General features: G+C 42.6%; 1 protein-coding gene across 1 annotated transcript in view; it reads right to left on the minus strand.

Annotated features, from left to right (window-relative positions):
* Nucleotides 1–2,511: 2,511 nt before the first annotated feature.
* LOC139371201 (bis(5'-adenosyl)-triphosphatase-like) overlaps nucleotides 2,512–23,586 on the minus strand; it is a 318,597-nt gene continuing 297,522 nt past the window's right edge. Inside the window, exons 8-9 of the mRNA XM_071111386.1 lie at nucleotides 7,557–7,666; nucleotides 2,512–7,399 (exon numbers count right to left, since the gene is read on the minus strand). Coding sequence (XP_070967487.1) covers nucleotides 7,565–7,666 — 102 coding nt within the window. The 3' untranslated portion in view covers nucleotides 2,512–7,399; nucleotides 7,557–7,564. The remainder of the gene's footprint in view (nucleotides 7,400–7,556; nucleotides 7,667–23,586) is intronic.

Raw genomic sequence — 23,586 nt, forward strand, 5'->3', positions numbered from 1 at the left:
TGGAACCCAAAATCTCTAATTTGAAATCAGGCCCAGAGGACAGATGTCCACCGGTCTAATGTCCATTGTTTGTTTTTCTTGGCCAAAGCAAGTCTCTTTTTCTTATTGTGGTCCTTTAGTAGTTTTTTTTCAGCAATTCAACCATGAAGTGTCACGCCCTGATCTGTTTCACCTGTCCCTGTGATTGTGGTGGAAGTTGATGCTTCCGATGTTGGAGTGGGGGCCATGCTGTCCCAGCGATCTGCCCATGACCAAAAGCTTTATCCCTGTGCCTTCTTGACCCATCGTCTCAATCCTGCAGAGAGGAACTACGATGTAGGTAATCGAGAACTCCTGGAAGTTAAGATGACGTTGGCAGGGTGGAGGCACTGGCTGGAAAGAACAGAACAGCCATTCTTGGTCTGGACCTACCACAAAACTTGGAATATCTCCGTATAGCCAAGCGCCTCAACTCCAGGCAGGCCCGGTAGGTCCTTTGCCACACCCTTGACCTCCGAAACCATTCCCCCTACCTCATGCCTTGCTGCCAATGTGGATTGGGGTATTGAGAACCTGGTTTGCGAGGTGCAACGCTCCCAGCCTGGACCTGAAGGGGGCCCGGCTAACCGGCTGTTTGTCCCTAACCCAGTCCGGTCCCGGGTCCTGGAATGGGCTCATTCCTCCAGGCTGACCTGTCATCCAGGGTCCGGTCGTAGACTAGCCTTCCTCCGACAATGTTTCTGGTGGCCCACAATGGTTCCTGACTTCTCTGCCTTTGTCGCTGCATGCACAGTGTGTTCTCAGAACAAGACTCCACGGCAGGCTCCTTCTGGCCTCCTTCAGCCACTACCGGTCCCTCATCGTCCCTGGTCTCATATATCTCTGGACTTTGTCACTGGGCTCCCTCCATCTGATGGAAACACTGTCATTCTGACGGTAGTCGATCGGTTCTCCAAGGCCGCCCATTTCGTCCCTCTCCCAAAACTACCTTCTGCCAAGGAGACGGCCCAGCTTATGGTGCAGGATGTCTTCCGGATCCATGGACTCCGAGTAGACATGGTCTCCGATCGGGGTTCTCGTCTCAGTTCTGGAAGGCATTCTGCACCCTTATTGGGTCGTCGGCCAGCCTGTCATCTGGATTCCATCCCCAAAGCAATGGTCAGTCGGAGCGAGCCAATCAAGATCTGGCAACCACCTTGAGATTCCTGGTCTCAATCAACCCCACTACCTGGAGCCGTCAACTGGTCTGGGTGGAGTATGCCCGGAACACCCTTCCCTGTTCTGCCATGGGACTCTCCTCTTTCGAGTGCTCCAGGTATCGTCGACAAGCGGACCGTCGCCGGACCCCAGCTCCCCGCTACCGCACTGGGCAGAGGGTTTGGCTTTCCACTCAGGACCTGCCTCAGTGGGTAGAGTCCCACAAACTGTCTCCCCGGTTCATAGGTACTTTCCCATCTCCAGAGTCCTGAGTTCCACTTCTGTCCGTCTTGTGTTACCCTGTACCCTCTGTATCCACCATACTTTCCATGTGTCCAGAATTAAGCCTGTGCCTCACTGTCCTTTGTCTTCTGTTTCCAGGCCCATCCCAACCCCCCGGGTAATCAATGGCCAGCCAGCATATAGGGTGAGATGCTTTCTCAAGGTTTAACCACGGGGCAGGGGTTTTCAGTACCTGGTTGACTGGGAGAGTTATGGCCCAGGTGGCGTCCCTGGGTGGTGGGGGGGTACTGTCATGCCCTGATCTGTTTCACCTGTCCTTGTGATTGTCTCCACCCCCTCCAGGTGTCGCTGATTTTCCCCAGTGTATTTATCCCTGTGTTTCCCTGTGTTTCCCTGTTTCTGTATCCGCCTGCCTGACCATTCAGCCTGCCTTGACCATCAGCCTGTCTGCCACTCTGTACCTCCTGTCCACAACCATTCTCTTGCCTACTCCTTTTGGATTAATAAACATTGTAAGACATGCAAGTAATAGCCGATTTCTGAAGCTGGTAACTCAAATGTACTTATCCTCTACAGCAGAGGTAACTCTGGGTCTTCCTTTCCTGTGGCGGTCCTCATGAGGGCCAGTTTCATCATAGCGCTTAATGGTTTTTGCGACTGCACTTGAAGAAACTTTCAAAGTTCTTGAAATTTTCCCTATTGACTGACCTTCATGTCTTAAAATAATGATGGACTGTCGTTTCTCTTTGCTTATTTGAGTTGTTCTTGCCGTAATATGGACTTGGTCTTTTACCAAATAGGGCTATCTTATGTATACCCAACCCTACCTTGTCACAACACAACTGATTGGCTCAAATGCATTAAAAAGGCAAGAAATTCCACAAATTAACGTTTAACAAGGCACACCTATTAATTGAAATCCATTCCAGGTGACAAGCTCATGAAGCCGGTTGAGAGACTGTCTAGAGTGTGCATAGCTGTTATCAAGGAAAAGGGCGGCTACTTTGAAGAATCTCCAAAAATATACAGTGGTGCAAAAAAAGTATTTAGTCAGCCACCAATTGTGCAAGTTCTCCCACTTAAAAAGTTGAATATTCATCATAGGTACACTTCAACTATGACAGACAAAACGAGGAAAAAAAATCCAGAAAATCACATTGTAGGATTTTTAATGAATTTATTTCTAACTACACCTAAGTTTAGGCATTCTAAATTGTTACGGTAAGGGTTAGTTAATGCAAAAAATACGTAAAACAAGTGTCTACCACTGAGATTGAACATGCGACCCTCGGAAGGATTATGCTGAGCAGGAAGAGCAATTCCGCAACCCTCGGAAGGACGATGCTGAGCAGGAGGAGCAACCCAGGGTGTCAAAATTGGACATTTGGAGAAATGTGGATAAACATCAGAATCGGAAGTCAAATTAGTAAAACCGTGAGATGTTGTTGGCCCATTTACATGTTCTGGCATTCAAACGCAGCTTTAACAGAGAACTGTCAATGAATAACCATATCAACGGTTGGAATCAGTGAATGAATGGCTGTAGCAACGGTCTGACAAGCACAACTGGCGCAGCATAACAATTGAGGCCTAATTAGACAAAATAAGTGTTTAAGTTGTATCTCGTTTAACAACTTAGTAAAAAAAAAAGAGATACTAAATCATTCAAACAAGATACTAAGTTAATCAAATGAGATACTAAGTCATTCATACAACAGTATACGTTTTTTGTACTTTTTTTTTTTTGGGGGGGGGGGGGGGTAGCTAACAGAAGAAGGGCACAAATGTCACAAAAATAATGATGTTCACAATCAGCGGGGATAGAGAATCAAACCAAAAGAGTCAAATGTACCGGTCGGACTGGTTCTGACTGATATTTTGGTGTACAGAGCACTCTGTGAACGTCGCAGGGTCCAGTGCCTCTACAACCACTCTGTCAGCGGAGCTGACTTGAAGTGTCAGGTTTCACACCCAACATTTTCATAGGGAGTGATGTGTCACATTTTCTGGTCTATCCAGACAAATAATCGATTTTCCCCTGCCTCTGAGCAACGGAGCCAAGCCTGGGAGACTGCATATTAAAGGGGACAGTCTCGCGAATCCAGCAATCATATTATTCACATCATATACTCAGCTGGATTTAGAGCCAAACATCGGAAAAAATACTAAAGAATTGTCTATAATAGAAACATAACCACTTTCTCTTGGTACAGAGGGAGAAAATCCATTTGTGTACAAAGCTGAAGTTGTAACGAGTCTGCAGAATCCGAATAGTGTCTCTACACTGCTTAGAGGATGATTGGCAGAAAATGATCAGTCGTCAGTTATATGGAATGGGGCCAAATTTGTACTGGCACTAAATATGATATTTATTTGAGTTATAAGAAATGAGATATCTTATAGTAAGTCATTACAGCACCAAACACCACAAAAAAGTTAATTACTGCTCAAACACATTCCTCCTAAAGCCATTCCATTCACTAAGCACTACCTATTCAAGAACCTGGATACAATTTGAGAGAAGAATATAAAAATAGATAGGGAAAAACTGAAGGCCATTTTTGATAGCATGCAGACCTGTCACAATATATACTACCTCTGATCAGGATGTATTTCTCTTTGCTGTTTTTCTGTTCACTGGTAGAAACTGACAAGTCTGTAAAAATGACTACTGGTTAATAATATTGTTCCTATTGTTATCAGCATAAGTAATTTTAGGAAGGTAAAAATGTAATGTGGTTAACACTGCTAGCAAAAATTCATATAGAAGACATTAGCACAAATGTGAGAGTATTTCTTGGAGACCTAAATCTCATCCATGCACTCATACCCACAGAAACCCCTGTGCAGTTTGGTCTGTACACAGAGGAGGCTGCTGAGGGGAAGACGGCTCATAATAATGTCTGGAACGGAGCAAATGGAATGGCATCAAGCCATGTGTTTGATGTATTTGATACCATTCCACTCATTCCGCTCCACCGATTACCATGAACCCGTCCTCCTCAATTAAAGTGCCACCAACCTCCTGTGGCTGTACATTACATAAACAACATTGCCATGGCATATACAGTGCATTCGGAAAGTATTCAGACCCCTTGACTTTTTCCATGTTTTGTTACGTTACAGGCTCATTCTAAAATGTATTAAATCGTTTTTTTCCCCCTCATCAATCTACATACAATACCCCACATTGTTAAATCAAAAACAGCTTTTTATACATTTTTGCAAATTCATAACAAAGAAAAAACTTGATGAATGCACTGTATAACCAGTCTTAAAAGAGGTGAGCCACGTTTTGCTATTCGATTCTCGTTCACATAATGAGAGGCACCATTACTTAGGTCAGTACACGGTTTCTTCAAACGCACCTATAATGGAAGACACATCCATTTAGTTGAACCAGAGGATGTGTTTCTATTACGGGTAAATAATGATGGTTATAAATAATGAATAATGATGGTTATGTGTGGGGTCTCCAGCCACATTTCATAGTAATGCTGAACTCGCCTGCTGACATGTGCAGATGCATATCTGATGGTCCAGGGATATTATCATTTGAAAAGAAGCTGTATGGCTCTATATATTATTACATTCAATGATGGTGGAAAGAGGAAAATTTGTGTTTCCTATAAGTGAGGTGTCTCCTCTAGTGAATACATGGGTGGCCAAAACACACAATACACAACTAGATTTAATGCCCATGGATCTTTCGCTCTGTTGGGACAGAATATGCTAGTTCCTTGGATGCTTTTACATTTAGTTTTTCATGTCAATGTTCATGCTTTAAATCAATATTATAAGAGCATTTGGGTTGTGTAATGAAACATCTAATCTATGAAGTTCAGTTAAACAGTCTTTCTCTTGAAATACAAGCAAAACATTAGTCAGAGAAGTTCCCAAACGCCAATCTCACAGTGTTGTGTACTTTTGTGTACCAAAGTAAAGTGATTCATGGTACCATTGAAGCGGTAGCCTGGTATTCCTATAAAAGATGTTGGGAGTTATTAGGCCCTATAACCATGTCAGAGAGGTAATTAAACCATTCCTCAGTAAATAGGAACACTTTGAGTCATCCATCTAATAGATCTGGGATGTGCCTTCCATTCCACAGCACGTTAAATTTATTTCAACGTTATTCTCTGGTAGCTAATTATATTCAATATGCTTTAACGATATCCAATTCTATGTTCCTACTAATTATTTCATATTACGATCAACCACAAACCTGTGAAATGGAAGGGATATTAAAAGGGGCATTTGGATCGTGGTAACAGTGTTGGTCCTGAAGCCAAGGTCAAATATGAACTGTATATTCCTTTATGTGAGGCTATGTTTCCCTCACTGTGTGGGAAAGTTTAATCTTACTGGACCTACAGTAGATGGATTTTCTCCCCCGACTCTTTGAATTATTGCCATTGAAGAATTCCTCATGCTTAATAATATTGTTTAAAATTCATGGGGCCTTTTACAGCTTGATTACCACTAGAAAGCCACTCACACATTGTATTTCAAGAACAGGATTGTATTTCTGCATCCAGCTGAGTAAATGGCAAGACTGGCATTTTATTCCAACATCGATACAAAAAAGAAAATCAATGTAGCCTTATGCTGTGCTATTCATCAGGCATAACCGCCAGGAATCAATCCATTACTGTGGTCATTGTTTCAATCATAATGCCACTTTATTGAATGTTGAGGTGGAGTTTAATTCACACCATTTATTATGGTCCATTTTTCAACCTTGTACCAAACAAAACCCATTCCCTGGACTCAACACTGATAGAAAAATAGGTGCTATCTAGAACCTAAATGGGTTCTTTGGCTGTCCCCATAGGAGAATCCTTTGAAGAACCCTTTTTTGTTTGAGGTAGAACTATTTGGGGTTCTATGTAGATCCCTTTCCACAGAGGGTTCTACATGGAACCCAACATGGTTCTACATGGAACCAAAAAAGGGTTATCCTATGGGGACAGCCAAAGAACCCTTTTGTGTGTGCAGGGAAATGCTTTTAAGTGCCTTACAACTGAGTTGAAGGAAATGAAAGTATATCAAAGCTTCAACTGAAAACTGAAATTAGGCTTCAAAATGGTTCTCGTAATGTTTCAGGCCTTCATTATCTCACTGTAAATTGTATTTTTTTGGTCTCTTCTTGTACTTCCTATATATATAACTCTTATTTTAATTGAATGTGATATCTTGTGTTTTTCTTGCTATGTATTTGTACGTTTTATGTGGACCCCGGGATGGTGTAGCTGCTGCATGTGCAGTAGCTAATGGGGATCCTAATAAACTCAACTAAACTGATTATTATGAAAAGCAAACTTTTTTCCAAATCAGATGCTTAAAGTTAATCACAAATATGAAGAAAAACCAGCAACAACAACATCTCTGCTTTCCACTACTATGACCTCTGTCAATGTGGAAGCAGATCTATTGCCTTCAGCTGACTCTTTGGCAGGCTTGTTGTCTCCTACGGCACACTAAATCTGATTTGACAATTTCACAGATCCCAGAGCAGCTGCTCCTCTTTATTAACCACATGTTACCTTCATTATCCACTCGTTTTTAGCTCCGCTTTGCATGGAGGTGCTCACATGCATGTTCATAGCTGTGACTGTGGGGTTTAGAGGGCCTTTAAATGTTGTTATGAGCACTGACTTGGTGCGATTAAGAACTGATGCAAGGGAGAGCGATTGATGAATAATTCAACATTTACATGTTGTGACACTCATGGAATATAAAACAACAACAATAACTCTGGTACAAGTCTAACCCCAATAAATTCTAAGGAGAACAACAAAAACACCACAAAAAAAACACCTGAGGTAATAATACAAGTCACACATTACATTTAAAGATGTATGAACTGTAATCAACCACATCAGTTCAGTTCAAAATACTTTTTCCAACAACAGTGCCAACTGAAGAATTATCCACTGCACAATCACTTGAAACGTTGCAAGTTGTCGTTATAGAGATTCTGGATTGGAAAAAAGACAAAACAAAATAAGTCATGAGTCACTAACATGAACCTTCTATTTCAACTAAAGCACTCATCAACAACAACTTTAACATCATGGGCAAAACATTTTCCATGTAGCCTTCTTTATAGAGAAAGACCTAAAGTGGTTCTTTACAGGACAGTTTAGCTGAATTGTTTCCTCAGATCAGAAGCCTCTGCTGCCATCTCCTCCTCTGTTCTCCACCTGGAAGGGACGTCCTCACTCTCACGGTCATGCTTCTGGAGCTGCACATAAATACATCACATAGTCCTTTACGTTACTTTACTAAATGTCTACTAAACAGAGGCTACTAGTTGATGAATAAACACATGTATACCCAGACATACCCGCACGTATGCACACGCATAGTCACCTGTTTACCTCAAGAACTGGAGGGAGAAATTGACAAAATTCCTTTGAGTATGCACCATAATAAAAAATAAAAAACTGTGAATAAAAAACTGTTTCAATGTAGCAGAATAAACAAAGTTGTTGACCGGGTGTTAGCAGAAACATTAGCACTCAATAGTCTCTGTACACTTGACTGTTCCACCAGATTATAGAATATAAAAGATGATGCCCAGTGGAACTGGGGCACTGGTGAAATTCCATGAAATGCACAAAACAAAAACAACGACAACCTCACTCCTCATTTAGTCTTTTCAGACACAATCAGAGTTGAGGTTTAAAATATAAACGTCTCGCCCTTCCAACAAGGCAAACAAGAGGAACACATGATGGTTAATTGAGAATAGCCACGGAGGGGAAATTGTATGACTGTGACAGATTCTGACACCCGTGCCTGTGGTTGCTGTTTTTGTAACATTCATAGATTTAGAGGGAAACAATGTACTTCATCACACTAATGCCTCCCCCAGGACAGATGGGCTGACATTCTGAGGTTTGGGAGGTGTCTTCATTTTAACTGCCAGGGGGGGTTGTTTATAATGTAAAGCCACATGCAATACATACCCTCTCCCAACCATAAAAGCCACAACAGCACGGGGTGGTTTCCAACTGCTAAGGCTTCACATTGGGATCTGTCATATGTGGCTGTAGTTTAGATGATGTTAAGATGCAGGAAAGCCCTCAAGGCTAGTATACAGTGTTCAGAATGAGATGTCTTTCAAGCCACACAAAATAAATAAACAGAAACAGTGCAGAAAGCTTGCACTGGTTGGTGATATTGATTTTGATGTCCTTGAGTTATTTTCACAGCACATCTAACATGTTTGTGGCATGCTTGGGTAGTCTAGGTAAGAAAACGGTGCAATAAAAATACCCACCAGTTGAAGATAGCTACTGTAACAGCACGGCACAGAGAGGGATGTTTTATGTTCTCAGAGAGCTAGGCAGTAAAATGATTCAACATGTAATAGATTTCAATGTTTCCCCGCTTCCTCTCTAAACCGTCTGGAAGCTAAAACACCAGGGGGTCATTATTTCAATACATCTTCTCCTTCCAACACTGACAAGCGCTGTTCTGTTTTGTTGCATATTCTTTTTTGTTATATGCGCAAACAGAATATGACCCTGGCTTGAAAGCTTGTCGGATTGGGTCCTGTGGAAAGCAGGAGATGGCCAGTTGGAACATGAGGACATGGGGGTCATCTCTCTAGCGCCCTTGGGAGTCATGCTAGTCCCTCTTCTAGGCTAGGCTGGACCCTCTGCCTGTTCATGTGGGTTATCTGAGACCACACCAACACACTGCTCAAACCCCAGACAAACCTTATCTCAGACCATCACACTGTATTAGGATCTAGTACATTTACCTCACAGGACATGGTTACAGCAACTGGAGGATGACATTTTGTTGGAAAAGAGTTAAGGGGGGGAGTGGTGGGGTTGGATGGAGTCAGAGATTTTCAAGCTTCAAACGTTGAACTGAAATGGCTTTGTAGGCTCACGTAATCCCATAAGACGTTACAATGTATTTCAAGCGTAGAAAACTCACATCAACATCGTATTTCGCTGTAAGCAAAGGAATGGGGGAAGGAAAGATATGTCTTTCTGATGTTGAAGCTTTTCTTTTTCTGGTAGAAAATTCATTCACAGTAAGATGAATTGCACACAGTTTTAGTAAGGCATTGTAAACTTATCAGAGATTTATAATGCATGCAGTAAGTGTAAGGTGCCTCACTAGGACGAGGTAGGTGCAGGAGTCAGGAGCAGGAGAGCACTGAGGTCCAAATAGTAAAATATTTATTTGGAAGTCCAAAACACAACAAAACTGGTCTGGAAATAAACCCAATGAAGGCGCCCAACATAACAGGAACTCGAAGTGACAACAGGAGGAAAAAACAATCTACTCCTAAATAAATCACAACAGCACAAACGACCGTGAGAATAGCCTGTGGCGCAATCTAGCACACGCACCAAACAAACACAGAAATTATCCCGCACAAAATAACAGCAGGCAACGAGGTTAATAAACCTACAGAAATTAACTAAATAGAACACAGGTGTAAGAAACAGACAGACACAAACGAAAAAGAAAAATGGATCGGTGGTAGCTCGTAGGCCGGCGACGACGACTGCCGAGCACCTCCCGAACAGGGAGAGGAGCCACCTTCGGTGGAAGTCGCGACAGTAAGTCACATAATTTGTCACAAATTGATTTTCATGGGGACATTATGTATTTATGGAGCTCAAATATATTGTTTCCTTGCAACACAAAATACCAGCTGACACTTCAGATTATGTCATTAGAGACACTAATATTGCAAATTAGCCCTGAGCTGGTGACCAGCCTCTAAACATTTACTTGGGCCTCAGACATCATATCATATCAAGGCAAAACACTAAAATAAGCCTAAATTGTTCTCCTTTTACTTAACAGTGTTGATTCATGGGGCAAACATATATTGAGTAAAAGCTGAATTGACAACAGCATGGAAAACTGAAGAATTGCAGAACAATTGCTAATAGCATGCAATGTAATCATGTAATATTAACAAAGACTTGTCTTTGACTTTATCTGAATAATCATCAGGCTCATCAAGACTTAATCAAGGATTTTTGTTCTCCATCTAAAAATCCCCCACACAAATGCTAGCGCAACAACTGTTATGTCATCGAACTTTGCAGTGCTAATTGAGTCTCTTTGAGAAAATACAAAGCACCGAAAAACAATAACTATTCCTTCAAGTAAGACATTGTTTTTGCTGAAAATGCATGGAATAGGGTAGCCTTCTTACAGTATCTCTTCTTGGAATTGGTTTTTCCAGTATGTTGTAAACTGCAACATTCATACAATGTAAGTTCTTCATAGTTCATTATACTATTGAAAACAAGTTCCTTCACTTGTACATTATAAGATCTCAGCATGTCCAAGATAACAGCAGCACAATTAGCAGCATGGTGTGTGTGTGTGTGTGTGTGTGTGTGTGTGTGTGTGTGTGTGTGTGTGTGTGTGTGTGTGTGTGTGTGTGTGTGTGTGTGTGTGTGTGTGTGTGTGTGTGTGTATGCATTTAGAGCAGGTGGGTTGGTCTTCCTGCTGTTTCTCTGAGAGAAGGGAAAGCCGATCCACTTGTGTCCTCACTAGCAGCTGTGCGGATGTCCAAACATGCACTGGTGTGTGAGAGCGCGTGTGTGTGTGTGCAGAAACCCTGTTAATACTTTCAGTGACAAACGTGCCCATGAATATTAATGCTGGAGATGACTCGCAACATGGCCACAAACATCTGTAGGTACAGTACAGTAGCTGGCTAGCTGTCTCACAGTGTGTCAAAGAGCTAATGCAGCAACTGTCTATTCACATTGGCGGGAGCAGCATGTGTGAATTATCCCTCCCATGGCGGCTTTTAATGTATCAATTTATGCCCTTATTAAAGACATAAATTTGGAGCCAAGGAACATAATGGTTTTGTTTGAGCTCCTTAACATTTAACACAGCACTCCAGTGAAAGGAGACACACCTCCGCTATCAGTATGGCTTTTCACTATGGGACTCTGACACACATGCCATGGCATTACAATGTCACACTAGAGGTCATCTAATAATTACATGTGAACAAAAAGGACTTCAGAGGATAAGCCTTTGCTCTCAGCACAAAGACATCCTACTCATTAAATAATTTGTCACACCCAATTTACTCATAAATGGAAGTTTGTGGAATTCAAATTCCTCCGGGTGCGTCAAGGCTTCTGAATAAATAAGGAAAACTGGGTTTTCTGAGCAACATACACTACCAGTCAAAAGTTTTAGAACACCTACTCATTCAAGGGTTTTTCTTTATTTTTAGTCATCAAAACTCTGAAATAACACATATAGAATCATGTAGTAACCAAAAAAGTGTTAAAACAAATCAAATATATTTTATGTTTGAGATTCTTCAAATAGCCATCCTTTGCCTTGTTGAGAGATTTGCACACTCTTGGCATTCTCTTAACCAACTTCATGAGGTAGTCACCTGGAATGCATTTCAATTAACAGGTGTGCCTTGTTAAAAGTTAATTTGTGGAATTTCTTTCCTTCTTAATGTATTTGAGCCAATCAGTTGTGTTGTGACAAGGTAGGGTGGGTATACAGAAGATAGCCCTATTTGGTAAAACACCAAGTCTGTATTATGTAAAGAACAGCTCAAATAAGCAAAGAGAAACCACAGTCCATCATTATTTTAAGACATGAAGGTCAATCAATACGGAACATTTCAAGAACTTATAACGTTTCTTCAAGTTCAGTAGCAAAAATCATCAAGCGCTGTGATGAAACTGGCTCTCATGAGGACCCCCACAGGAAAGGAAGACCCAGAGTTACCTCTGCTGCAGAGGATAAGTTCATTAGAGTTAACAGCCTCAGATTGCAGCCCAAATAAATACTTCACAGAGTTCAAGTAACAGACACATCTCAACATCAACTGTTCAGAGGAGAATGTGTGAATCAGGGCTTTGTGATCAAATTTCTGCAAAGAAACCACTACTAAAGGACACCAATAAGAAGAAAAGACTTGCTTGGGCCAAGAAACACGAGCAATGGACATTAGATCGATATACATTTGTCCTTTGGTCTGGAGTCCAAATTTGAAATGTTTGGTTCCAACCTCCATGTCTTTGTAAGATGCGGTGTGGGTGAACGGATGATCTCTGCATGTGTATTTCCCACTGTAAAGCATGGAGGCGGAGGTGTGATGGTGTGGGGTTGCATTGCTGGTGACAGTCTGTGATTTGACACGGCCTGCAACGAAAACATGCGGTCTCTCCTTCACTGCAGCCGAGGTGAGTAAGACATTTAAACGTGTTAACCCTCGCAAGGCTGCAGGCCCAGACGGCATCCCCAGCCGCGCCCTCAGAGCATGCGCAGACCAGCTGGCCGGTGTGTTTACGGACATATTCAATCAATCCCTATACCAGTCTGCTGTTCCCACATGCTTCAAGAGGGCCACCATTGTTCCTGTTCCCAAGAAAGCTAAGGTAACTGAGCTAAACGACTACCGCCCCGTAGCACTCACTTCCATCATCATGAAGTGCTTTGAGAGACTAGTCAAGGACCATATCACCTCCACCCTACCTGACACCCTAGACCCACTCCAATTTGCTTACCGCCCAAATAGGTCCACAGATGATGCAATCTCAACCACACTGCACACTGCCCTAACCCATCTGGACAAGAGGAATACCTATGTGAGAATGCTGTTCATTGACTACAGCTCGGCATTCAACACCATAGTACCCTCCAAGCTCGTCATCAAGCTCGAGACCCTGGGTCTCGACCCCGCCCTGTGCAACTGGGTACTGGACTTCCTGACGGGCCGCCCCCAGGTGGTGAGGGTAGGCAACAACATCTCCTCCCCGCTGATCCTCAACACTGGGGCCCCACAAGGGTGCGTTCTGAGCCCTCTCCTGTACTCCCTGTCCACCCACGACTGCGTGGCCACGCACGCCTCCAACTCAATCATCAAGTTTGCGGACGACATAACAGTGGTAGGCTTGATTACCAACAACGACGAGACGGCCTACAGGGAGGAGGTGAGGGCCCTCGGAGTGTGGTGTCAGGAAAATAACCTCACACTCAACGTCAACAAAACTAAGGAGATGATTGTGGGCTTCAGGAAACAGCAGAAGGAACACCCCCATATCCACATCGATGGAACAGTAGTGGAGAGGGTAGCAAGTTTTAAGTTCCTCGGCATACACATCACAGACAAACTGAATTGGTCCACTCACACAGACAGCATTGTGAAGAAGGCGCAGCAGCGCCTCTTCAACCTCAGGAGGCTGAAGAAATTCGGCCTGTCACCAAAAGCACTCACAAACTTCTACAGATGCACAATCGAGAGCATCCTGGCGGGCTGTATCACCGCCTGGTACGGCAACTGCTCCGCCCTCAACCGTAAGGCTCTCCAGAGGGTAGTGAGGTCTGCACAACGCATCACCGGGGGCAAACTACCTGCCCTCCAGGACACCTACACCACCCGATGTCACAGGAAGGCCATAAAGATCATCAAGGACATCAACCACCCGAGCCACTGCCTGTTCACCCCGCTATCATCCAGAAGGCGAGGTCAGTACAGGTGCATCAAAGCTGGGACCGAGAGACTGAAAAACAGCTTCTATCTCAAGGCCATCAGACTGTTAAACAGCCACCACTAACATTGAGTGGCTGCTGCCAACACACTGACACTGACTCAACTCCAGCCACTTTAATAATGGGAATTGATGGGAAATGATGTAAATATATCACTAGCCACTTTAAACAATGCTACCTTATATAATGTTACTTACCCTACATTATTCATCTCATATGCATACGTATATACTGTACTCTATACCATCGACTGTATTCTTATGTAATACATGTATCACTAGCCACTTTAACTATGCCACTTTGTTTACATACTCATCTCATATGTATATACTGTACTCGATACCATCTACTGTATCTTGCCTATGCTGCTCTGTACCATCACTCATTCATATATCCTTATGTACATATTCTTTATCCCCTTACACTGTGTACAAGACAGTAGTTTTGGAATTGTTAGTTAGATTACTTGTTGGTTATTACTGCATTGTCGGAACTAGAAGCACAAGCATTTCGCTACACTCGCATTAACATCTGCTAACCATGTGTATGTGACAAATAAAATTTGATTTGATTTGATTTGATTTTTGATTTATTTAGAATTCAATGCACACTACCAGCATGGCTACCACAGCATTCTGCAGCATTACGCCATCCCATCTGGTTTGGGCTTAGTGGGACTATCACTTGTTTCTCAACAGGACAAAGACCCAACACACCTCCAGGCTGTGTAAGAGCTATTTTATTTGTTTAACACTTTTTTGGTTACTACATAATTCCATATGTGTTATTTCATATTTTTGATGTCCTCACTATGATTCTGCAATGTAGAAAAAGTCAAATGAAGAAAAATCCTTGAATGAGTAGGTTTCTAAAACGTTTGACCAGTAGTGTATGTCAATACAGAAAAAATAAAAACATCTAATAAATCCGCCAACATATTTACACAAGATTCAGGACCCAGACCTCCTCATCCCCCATACAATTCAAAGATCTAGTTATGTTATGTTTATTGAGTTATTGATAATTAATGGTTCTAGTCTCAGCCTCCCATTGAACCTTGGAGACCATGATATAAATGGTAGATGCAAGTGCATATCTTTTAATCTCCACTGGTAATTACCTTTGGCAATCAGTTTCTGCAAGGCACATTTCCATTCATTGGTTTGTATTTTCAATAGGGTGAATGATGATTTCACACGAGATGACTACTGTAGCTCAACTCTTGTACCGTTCAATTTCACTCCTAACTCGCTCAGATTGATTCAATTATGTTGGGTTTTCAAGATATGTTTGGATTAGGGTTGCAAAACTACCAGTAATTTCCAAAAGTTACCGGAATCTTCAGTCATTTCGGCAATTAACTGAAAATCTATGGCAATCTATCATAACTTTGGTAATTTATACTTGAATAACTTGTATAAAATGTATTCATATATGGTATATATTTTAAAATATCTGTGTCCATATTGTCCATTAGTTTCTAGTAGATAGAACATTTGGTTCAAGAGAAAAAAGCCTAATTAATGAAAAAAAGCATCAAATCAACAATGGCATTATTTTCAATGAACTCTGCAATTCTTCCAACTATTGACTTTTCTTCACAACTGCCACCAGTTTGTTGCCAAAACATTGACAAAAAATACATGTTGACATAGTAAAAACATTTGAAGTGTGTAACAATATATAGAAAGGATATTTCATGCTGAAACCCTCATATTTAACACTAATGGTATTCACTAAGTTGATGGTTTATATTTAGGATAATATTTTACAGCCTTGTCATTCCCAATTTTTAAAAATCATTATTTCATATATTTTACATGTGATAAGGCCACACAGAGGGCCAGGGATAAATACAGACACCTGTGATAATCTGAAGTACCCAAAATAGCCACTAGATGTCTTGTGATAGATCCTTGAAAGATACCAAAATTATGGTAGTTTACTGACAAAATTCAAAAGTTTCAAGAAACTTTTGAAGTTACCCTCTCTTTGTGACCCTAGTTTGGATACATTGGTATGACAAATCGCGCTATTGGCAGCTTATTGAAAACATTTGGCAATTATTGTGTTTTTGTTAAAATATTACACAGCATCCGTGCCATAGTTGAGAGACAAATTGTTTTCAGTAAACAAACTGCCAAAATCCTAATTAAAATATACACTGTAGCCTGAACCATATTCTATTTGCTATCAAGACAGTTACAGTAGGCGTGGCAGATTGTACGAAGAAATCAAACTACATTTTAAGTTAACATTAGACAATGAAGTTAAGAAGTAAAGTGTAACACTAGAGATTGCACTATGGCATCAGGCTTGCGAAACAGTAAAAGCTGGCCCGCCCAAGTAAAGAAAATAATTTACAACTGTACCATAGTGTCTTATTACAAGCTACACAAGGACAAATTGTATGACAGCGACAAAAAGTAAGTACTAAATAGGATTCATGGATGATATAAAACAAAAGGAGAAATGTGAAATATGAATGATAATCTAGACTAGTGTCAAACCCTGATATGTTTCACCTGTCTGTGCTTGGCTGCATCTGGGTCTTCCCTAAAATGTGATAACTAGATATGGTTGCCAGAGGCAAGGATATTACACATTTCCTCCAAACCATAATATTTGAATTGCGCTGCCTCCTTGAATGATGCAGGGTGGTGGCTACTTGTAGGAGTTAGTGTGGCAGCATGGGGGCAGCAGTGTTGGATAATAGTATGCTGAAGCCTCTTAAATCAGAAACAAACAGACTGTACAGTATATGCATTCCACAACTAAAATCAGTTGTGTGCATATAACTTACAAACTGTCCAACATATTTTAATTAAATGAATGTGTGATTATAGAAATGAATATGCAACCATCCCATATTAGTCAGTTGGTTTGAACAAGGTGTTTACAGCGCTTTACATACAATTTGCATCAAATATGAAGATTCTATTCCTTATGTATTTTTCCAAGCTTCACTGATTCTACCTTCTGTTTGGTTTGTCAGTCACATATTCTGGCCAACAGTAAAAACCCAGGAGACAGAGAGAGACAGAGAGAGACAGAGAGAGAGGAGAACTTCACACAACCACAGTAAGAACAGATTGCCCTAGCTTCTATCCTCCTGTCTTTCCTCTGTGACTGAAGCCATCTTGATGGCATGTAAAACCATTTCAGCAGCTGGTGCGGTAATTACCCAACAAAAATAATATTCCCCAGATTTTTAAAAAATACCCTTTTTCTGACAGGCTGTCAAACACGCGCCTCTATTCTCAGACACACTGATTAAGCTCGAGAGGTTCTGTGATGCGGACCCGTCAGACGTTTCGAGAGAACACATGCAGAGATTCTATTGGCTTCCTTTTTGGCCACCTTCCCCGTACACTTGTGTTCCCCTGCTGAGACCGCCACAGGAGGGGCTCAGCACACGGCCTGTCGTTGAGAGAAGCCAGCTTTCATATGAGATCTCAGGTTCAGGCTGCAGACTGCACTCAAAGTACAGTAGAGTACAGTCACATGTTGCCAGAGAGAGGGCTCATGAGACACCCATGAGAGAGAGAGGGGTGTGTGTGGGGCTAGGGAGGAGAGGACATGGCACAGCTAAGGATTACCCTGGTGAGATGTTCTAGTTTGGTTGAGTCGCATAATCTCAACTAGAGTACATGCATGAAATGATTTATGAATCATAGAAACATACAGCTCAGTATAATGGATTATATGATTATGCCAAGAGTTGGCATTTGGACAATTATTATGGACAATATCTGTTTATCACAGCATGGTGGATAGCTGGAAGACGCTACACTGCCTTTTGAATGCACTTTATGATTTGAGTATTTCTGTGATAAAATTTCAGGGAAAAATATAAATCCATTCAAATGTCTTAACAATCTCAATGGGGAAATCAATTGTTGCCGATACAATGTTATTCTTCAATGCACTGTATAGTAGGCATATGTACTGTAATGGAGGTGAAGAGACCCTGATAGTATAGTTATGTATGAGGCCATAAAAAGAGCCTATAGCTCTTTCAGAACAATCAGGGATCCATCTCAAAGTCAAGCAGGTAATATCATATTGCACACAGAGAGCAGAATCAGACTTGATTAACCCCTGGTAACCCCATGTTCTCTTGTGGGGACTCTGTGTCATAGCACATGCAGGGCAGGACCTCATAAGTCAGACAGGACATGCTTTCATTAAGCACTGACCTCAGGGTCAGCGGGGTCGCCGTGACCTCAGAGTGATCCATGGTTTTACCAGAGAGGAGACCGATAACGAGCCATCTGTAGAAACTGTATGTCAGGGATCATCATTTAGATTCAGCCACAAGCCGATTTTTTCTTGAGCGCATGGTCGGGGGACCGGAACATAATTTGTATACTGCAAATTGACCACCAGAAGCCCAAACAGATATAATATTTGACTAAAAAATGAGACTGGGTGACTTAAAGAAATGACAACTGGGCTGTTCCTCAAACTGCTGAGTGACTTCTTTATCCTTCTCTCTTTCCATCCTTCATTGTCTTTACTAGAACATCATGTCTCATATTGTGTCCTACCTGACTCCTTGATCATTTTGTTGGTAATGGTGAAATACTATTTCATGTACATGGCTTTGCACCTCGAATCACAACAACCTCTCAACAGTCATGTCAGCACATCATGTAATTACTTTTTGCTTGATTGAAAGTCGTTATTTTTCTTGTTGTTCAATTTATTTCCATAACCGCAGGGTAGACCTGGTGTATTTCATAGTTTGATGACATTTTCCAAGACGGTATATTTCCAAGATAAGAAAAAGTTACTGTTTTAAGTACTGATGTGATTAACTTACACATTCACCCAGAGTTGTGACATTTTAAACCAGAACAAATAGTGCTGTTGAATGATAGATACATGGTTAACCACATGTTCAGTTTGACTAGAACACCTCATCTCTGCTGTCATATCCAACCTGGATCGATATTTGGTTTTAAATGCAGACGAGAGAACTGAATCCAGCTTCACACAGATATGAGCTGGAGAAGGGTACCATGAGTTTTAATGCTCAGAGGGAGACGGCAAGTTTTTTCCCTTCGAATAAGAACCAAAACTCCTCCTTAGTGACCCTTGAATGCGTTGTCTGCAGCATTCGGTCACATGACAGCTCGGTCACATGACAGCTCGATCAACAGTTCGATTTCACTTACCGGCATGTCAACTGTGCCTGGATCACAGTCAAACGGATTCGGAAGTAGGTCCCAAAGTGCTCTTCTAAGCACTGAAGGTGAGCAGTCATCCCTCGTGTAGGACACTTATTGATGCTGTTTTCTGTTAGAAACATGCACAGCGGAGGGAAGGGGGCATGGATCTCTTTTAAAAGACTCTCCATTAAGAATTCTTTCCTCTGAATCCACTGATTTGGTCACTCATCTGTAGAATGCTTTTGTATTTCCCCTGCATGCTTGCGTTCAGTTCGTTCAGTTTCCCAAATATGTCTGTTACATACAGTAGGTAAGGAGACCCTTTTTTTTACCATTACACATAGTTTTGCGAACAAGCGTGCTCGCAGTGGATGTGGTTTGATGTAGTTTACAATCGAAATTACCTGCAGCATTTTATATCTCTGAGTTCTGCGCTCAGCTCTTTTGCCGCCAGTTGCTCTCAGTGTATCACACATTGTGTCCATATGGCAGAGGGAGACACATTCATAACTAGAGTGCAGAGGCCTGTCTGCCGTCCCGCCATAGATTGAGCCTCATCTGTGCAATAGCCCACCATTCGATCTCATGGGATCTGTATTTCGTCAATATAGCCACGCAGCACACTGAACATCACCTGTGCCGTTTCATGCTTGAGAATTGTGAGACAAAACAATATGTCCTCGTGAGTAGCATCCCCCGACATGTATTGCAAACTAAAATCAATGCATGGAATGCATGGGCATCGCGGCCCGCGCAGCTAACGTCCATTTGGAAAGCATAAGCTGGGGAGTTTTTGTGTCATTCAGAGTTCCCTCTTGATTGCTAGCACACATTCTTTGTTTAAAAGTGTTATCTGACAAAGGTATTGATGTGAGTTTCTGTGCCTCTGCCTCCCCACACATTTTCACAATATCAATTGCGGCTGGTAATACTGTGTGTTTTCGTACGGTAGCGGGTCTAGCCATTCACCAAGGGAATGATTCAAGTGCAAAAGTCAAGTGCGTCCTTTTCCCATGATCTTACGACACTCTCTGGTTGAATTCCATCTTTTAGATTTGAATATGTTTCACTTAGATTTTTAAGGTTAACCACATTACAATGATTTTGAGATACAAAAATTATTTGTATATATTTTTTTTTTCTCTGGATTTTGGAAATTCTCCCAGGACCCCATTTTCATATCAGGCAACCCCACATGGGGTCGCGACCCCTTGTTTGGAAACCGCTGGACTAAAACAAGCATTGCTTCAAGCACACAATGATGCACAGCAGTAGCTTTGGACAATACAAACATTCAGTTTCGGGACCCAGATAGAGACATCAGTACTGAAATTGTACGGAGTGGCAGTCATGTTAGTCAAAGAATAGACTGTCAACCCTCTACTCAGAGGTCTCCTCCTTCAGGCAATTTCTGGCTCACAGCCTGACGAAAGAGAGAACCCTTCATTGTGTTTAGTTTTTTTGAAATCCGGCAGCTCAATTAAACTCCATCAAACAGAATCTCTAAACTCTCGGACTGTTTAATTAATTTGTCTCTTTCTGGATTCCCCTTATTGATGAAAGGGATAAAACCCACATGATACCAACTTCAGGCACCCTGGGATGAATGGTTAAAGAGGCATGCCCCATTTGACACATGGTAACAGATGACTATTACCATCACTTCAGTTATGTAAATAACGCCACATCTCCCACTGTGGAGACACCATCCCTGTGATGTTCTGATTCCCAGGACAGGAGAACAGGTACTCTGTGGAAAACCTTCAGCTAATATGTTTCAATGCCCTTATCAGGAGGGGGTAACATTTGCTATGGACAGGCTTTGATGGAACTAATGAATGAAGTGATGTGGCATGTGCTTCAATATGTACAAGTTTGAGTGCTATTCAAATGGGCTGTCACGGCCATCGTTCAAGGAAGACCAAAGCACAGCTTGGTGAGCGTACATTTTCTTTCATTTGTTAAAATGTCGCCAACAAAACAAGAAATAACAAAAACGACCGTGAAGCTTACAAGGGTTATAGTACCCCTAACAAAGACAACTTCCCACAATGACAAAAGGGGAAAATGCTGCCTAAGTATGATTCCCAATCAAAGACAACGATAGACGGCTGTCCCTGATTGAGAACCATACCCGGCCAAAACATAGAAATACAAAAACATAGAAAATAGAATGCCCACCCAAATCACACCCTGACCAAACCAACTAGAGACATAAAAAGGGTCTCTAAGGTCAGGGCGTGAAATGGCAATGTAAATAGTCTTATACTGAACACAGTTTATGCATTTTGTCATCAAATCAAATCTAATTGTATTTGTCACATGCGCCGAATACAACAGGTATTTGGCGCATGTTTTTTTGGCACATTATTTGGTGCATTTCACGGTAAGGTTTCACCTTACCGTGAAATGTCATCTGACCACTCCCTCTCTCTGTCCCGTAATCTAACCACTCTTTCTCTCTGTCCCATCATCTGACCACTCTCTCTCCCCGTCCCATCATCTGACCACTCCCTCTCTCTGTCCTGTAATCTGACCACTCTTTCTCTCTGTCCCATCATCTGACCACTCTCTCCCACTGTCCCATCATCTGACCACTCTCTCCCCCTGTCCCGTCATCTGACAACTCTCTCTCTATGCCGTCATCTGACCACTCCCTCTCTCTGTCCCATCATCTGACCACTCTCTCTCTCTGTCCCATCATCTGACCACTCTCTCTCTGTCCCGTTATCTGACCACTCTCTTTCTCTTTCCCGTCATCTAACCACTCTCTCTCTCTATCCCGTCATCTGACCACTCTCTCTCTCTCTCTCTCTCCCTCTGTCCTGTCATCTGACCACTCTCTCCCTCTGTCCCGTCATCTGACAACTCTCTCTCTATCCCGTCATCTGACCACTCTCTCTCTCTGTCCTGTCATCTGACAACTCTCTCTCTCTATCTCTATCCCGTCATCTGACCACTCTCTCTCTCTGTCCCGTCATCTGACAACTCTCTCTCTATCCCGTCATCTGACCACTCTCTCTCTCTGTCCTGTCATCTGACAACTCTCTCTCTGTCCCGTCATCTGACCACTCTCTCTCTCTATTCCGTCATCTGACCACTCTCTCTCTCTGTCCCATCATCTGACAACTCTCTCCCCCTGTCCCGTCATCTGACAACTCTCTCTCTATGCCGTCATCTGACCACTCCCTCTCTCTGTCCCATCATCTGACCACTCTCTCTCTCTGTCCCATCATCTGACCACTCTCTCTCTCTGTCCCGTTATCTGACCACTCTCTTTCTCGTCATCTAACCACTCTCTCTCTCTATCACGTCATCTGACCACTCTCTCTCTCTCTCTCTCTCTCCCTCTGTCCTGTCATCTGACCACTCTCTCCCTCTGTCCCGTCATCTGACAACTCTCTCTCTATCCCGTCATCTGACCACTCTCTCTCTCTGTCCTGTCATCTGACAACTCTCTCTCTCTCTCTCTCTCTCTATCCAGTCATCTGACCACTCTCTCTCTCTCTGTCCCATCATCTGACCACTCTCTCTCTGTCCCGTCATCTGACCACTCTCTCTCTCTCTCTCTCTCTCTCTCTCTCCCTCTGTCCCGTCATCTGACCACTCTCTCTCTCTGTCCCGTCATCTGACCACTCTCTCTCTCTATCCCATCATCTGACCACTCTCTCTCTCTGTCCCGTCATCTGACCACTCTCTCTCTCTATCCCGTCATCTGACCACTCTCTCTCTCTGTCCCATCATCTGACAACTCTCTCCCCCTGTCCCGTCATCTGACAACTCTCTCTCTATGCCGTCATCTGACCACTCCCTCTCTCTGTCCCATCATCTGACCACTCTCTCTCTCCGTCCCATCATCTGACCACTCTCTCTCTCTGTCCCGTTATCTGACCACTCTCTTTCTCTTTCCCGTCATCTAACCACTCTCTCTCTCTATCCCGTCATCTGACCACTCTCTCTCTCTCTCTCTCTCTCCCTCTGTCCTGTCATCTGACCACTCTCTCCCTCTGTCCCGTCATCTGACAACTCTCTCTCTATCCCGTCATCTGACCACTCTCTCTCTCTGTCCTGTCATCTGACAACTCTCTCTCTCTCTCTCTCTCTCTCTATCCAGTCATCTGACCACTCTCTCTCTCTCTCTGTCCCATCATCTGACCACTCTCTCTCTGTCCCGTCATCTGACCACTCTCTCTCTCTGTCTCGTCATCTGACCACTCTCTCTCTCTCTCTCTCTCTCTCTCTCTCTCTCTCTCTCCCTCTGTCCCGTCATCTGACCACTCTCTCTCTCTGTCCCGTCATCTGACCACTCTCTCTCTCTATCCCATCATCTGACCACTCTCTCTCTCTGTCCCGTCATCTGACCACTCTCTCTCTCTATCCCGTCATCTGACCACTCTCTCTCTCTGTCCCGTCATCTGACCACTCTCTCTCTCTGTCCCGTCATCTGACCACTCTCTCTCTCTGT

This window comes from Oncorhynchus clarkii, chromosome 17, assembly GCF_045791955.1.
Source record: "Oncorhynchus clarkii lewisi isolate Uvic-CL-2024 chromosome 17, UVic_Ocla_1.0, whole genome shotgun sequence".
NCBI classification, from domain to species: Eukaryota; Metazoa; Chordata; class Actinopteri; order Salmoniformes; family Salmonidae; genus Oncorhynchus; species Oncorhynchus clarkii.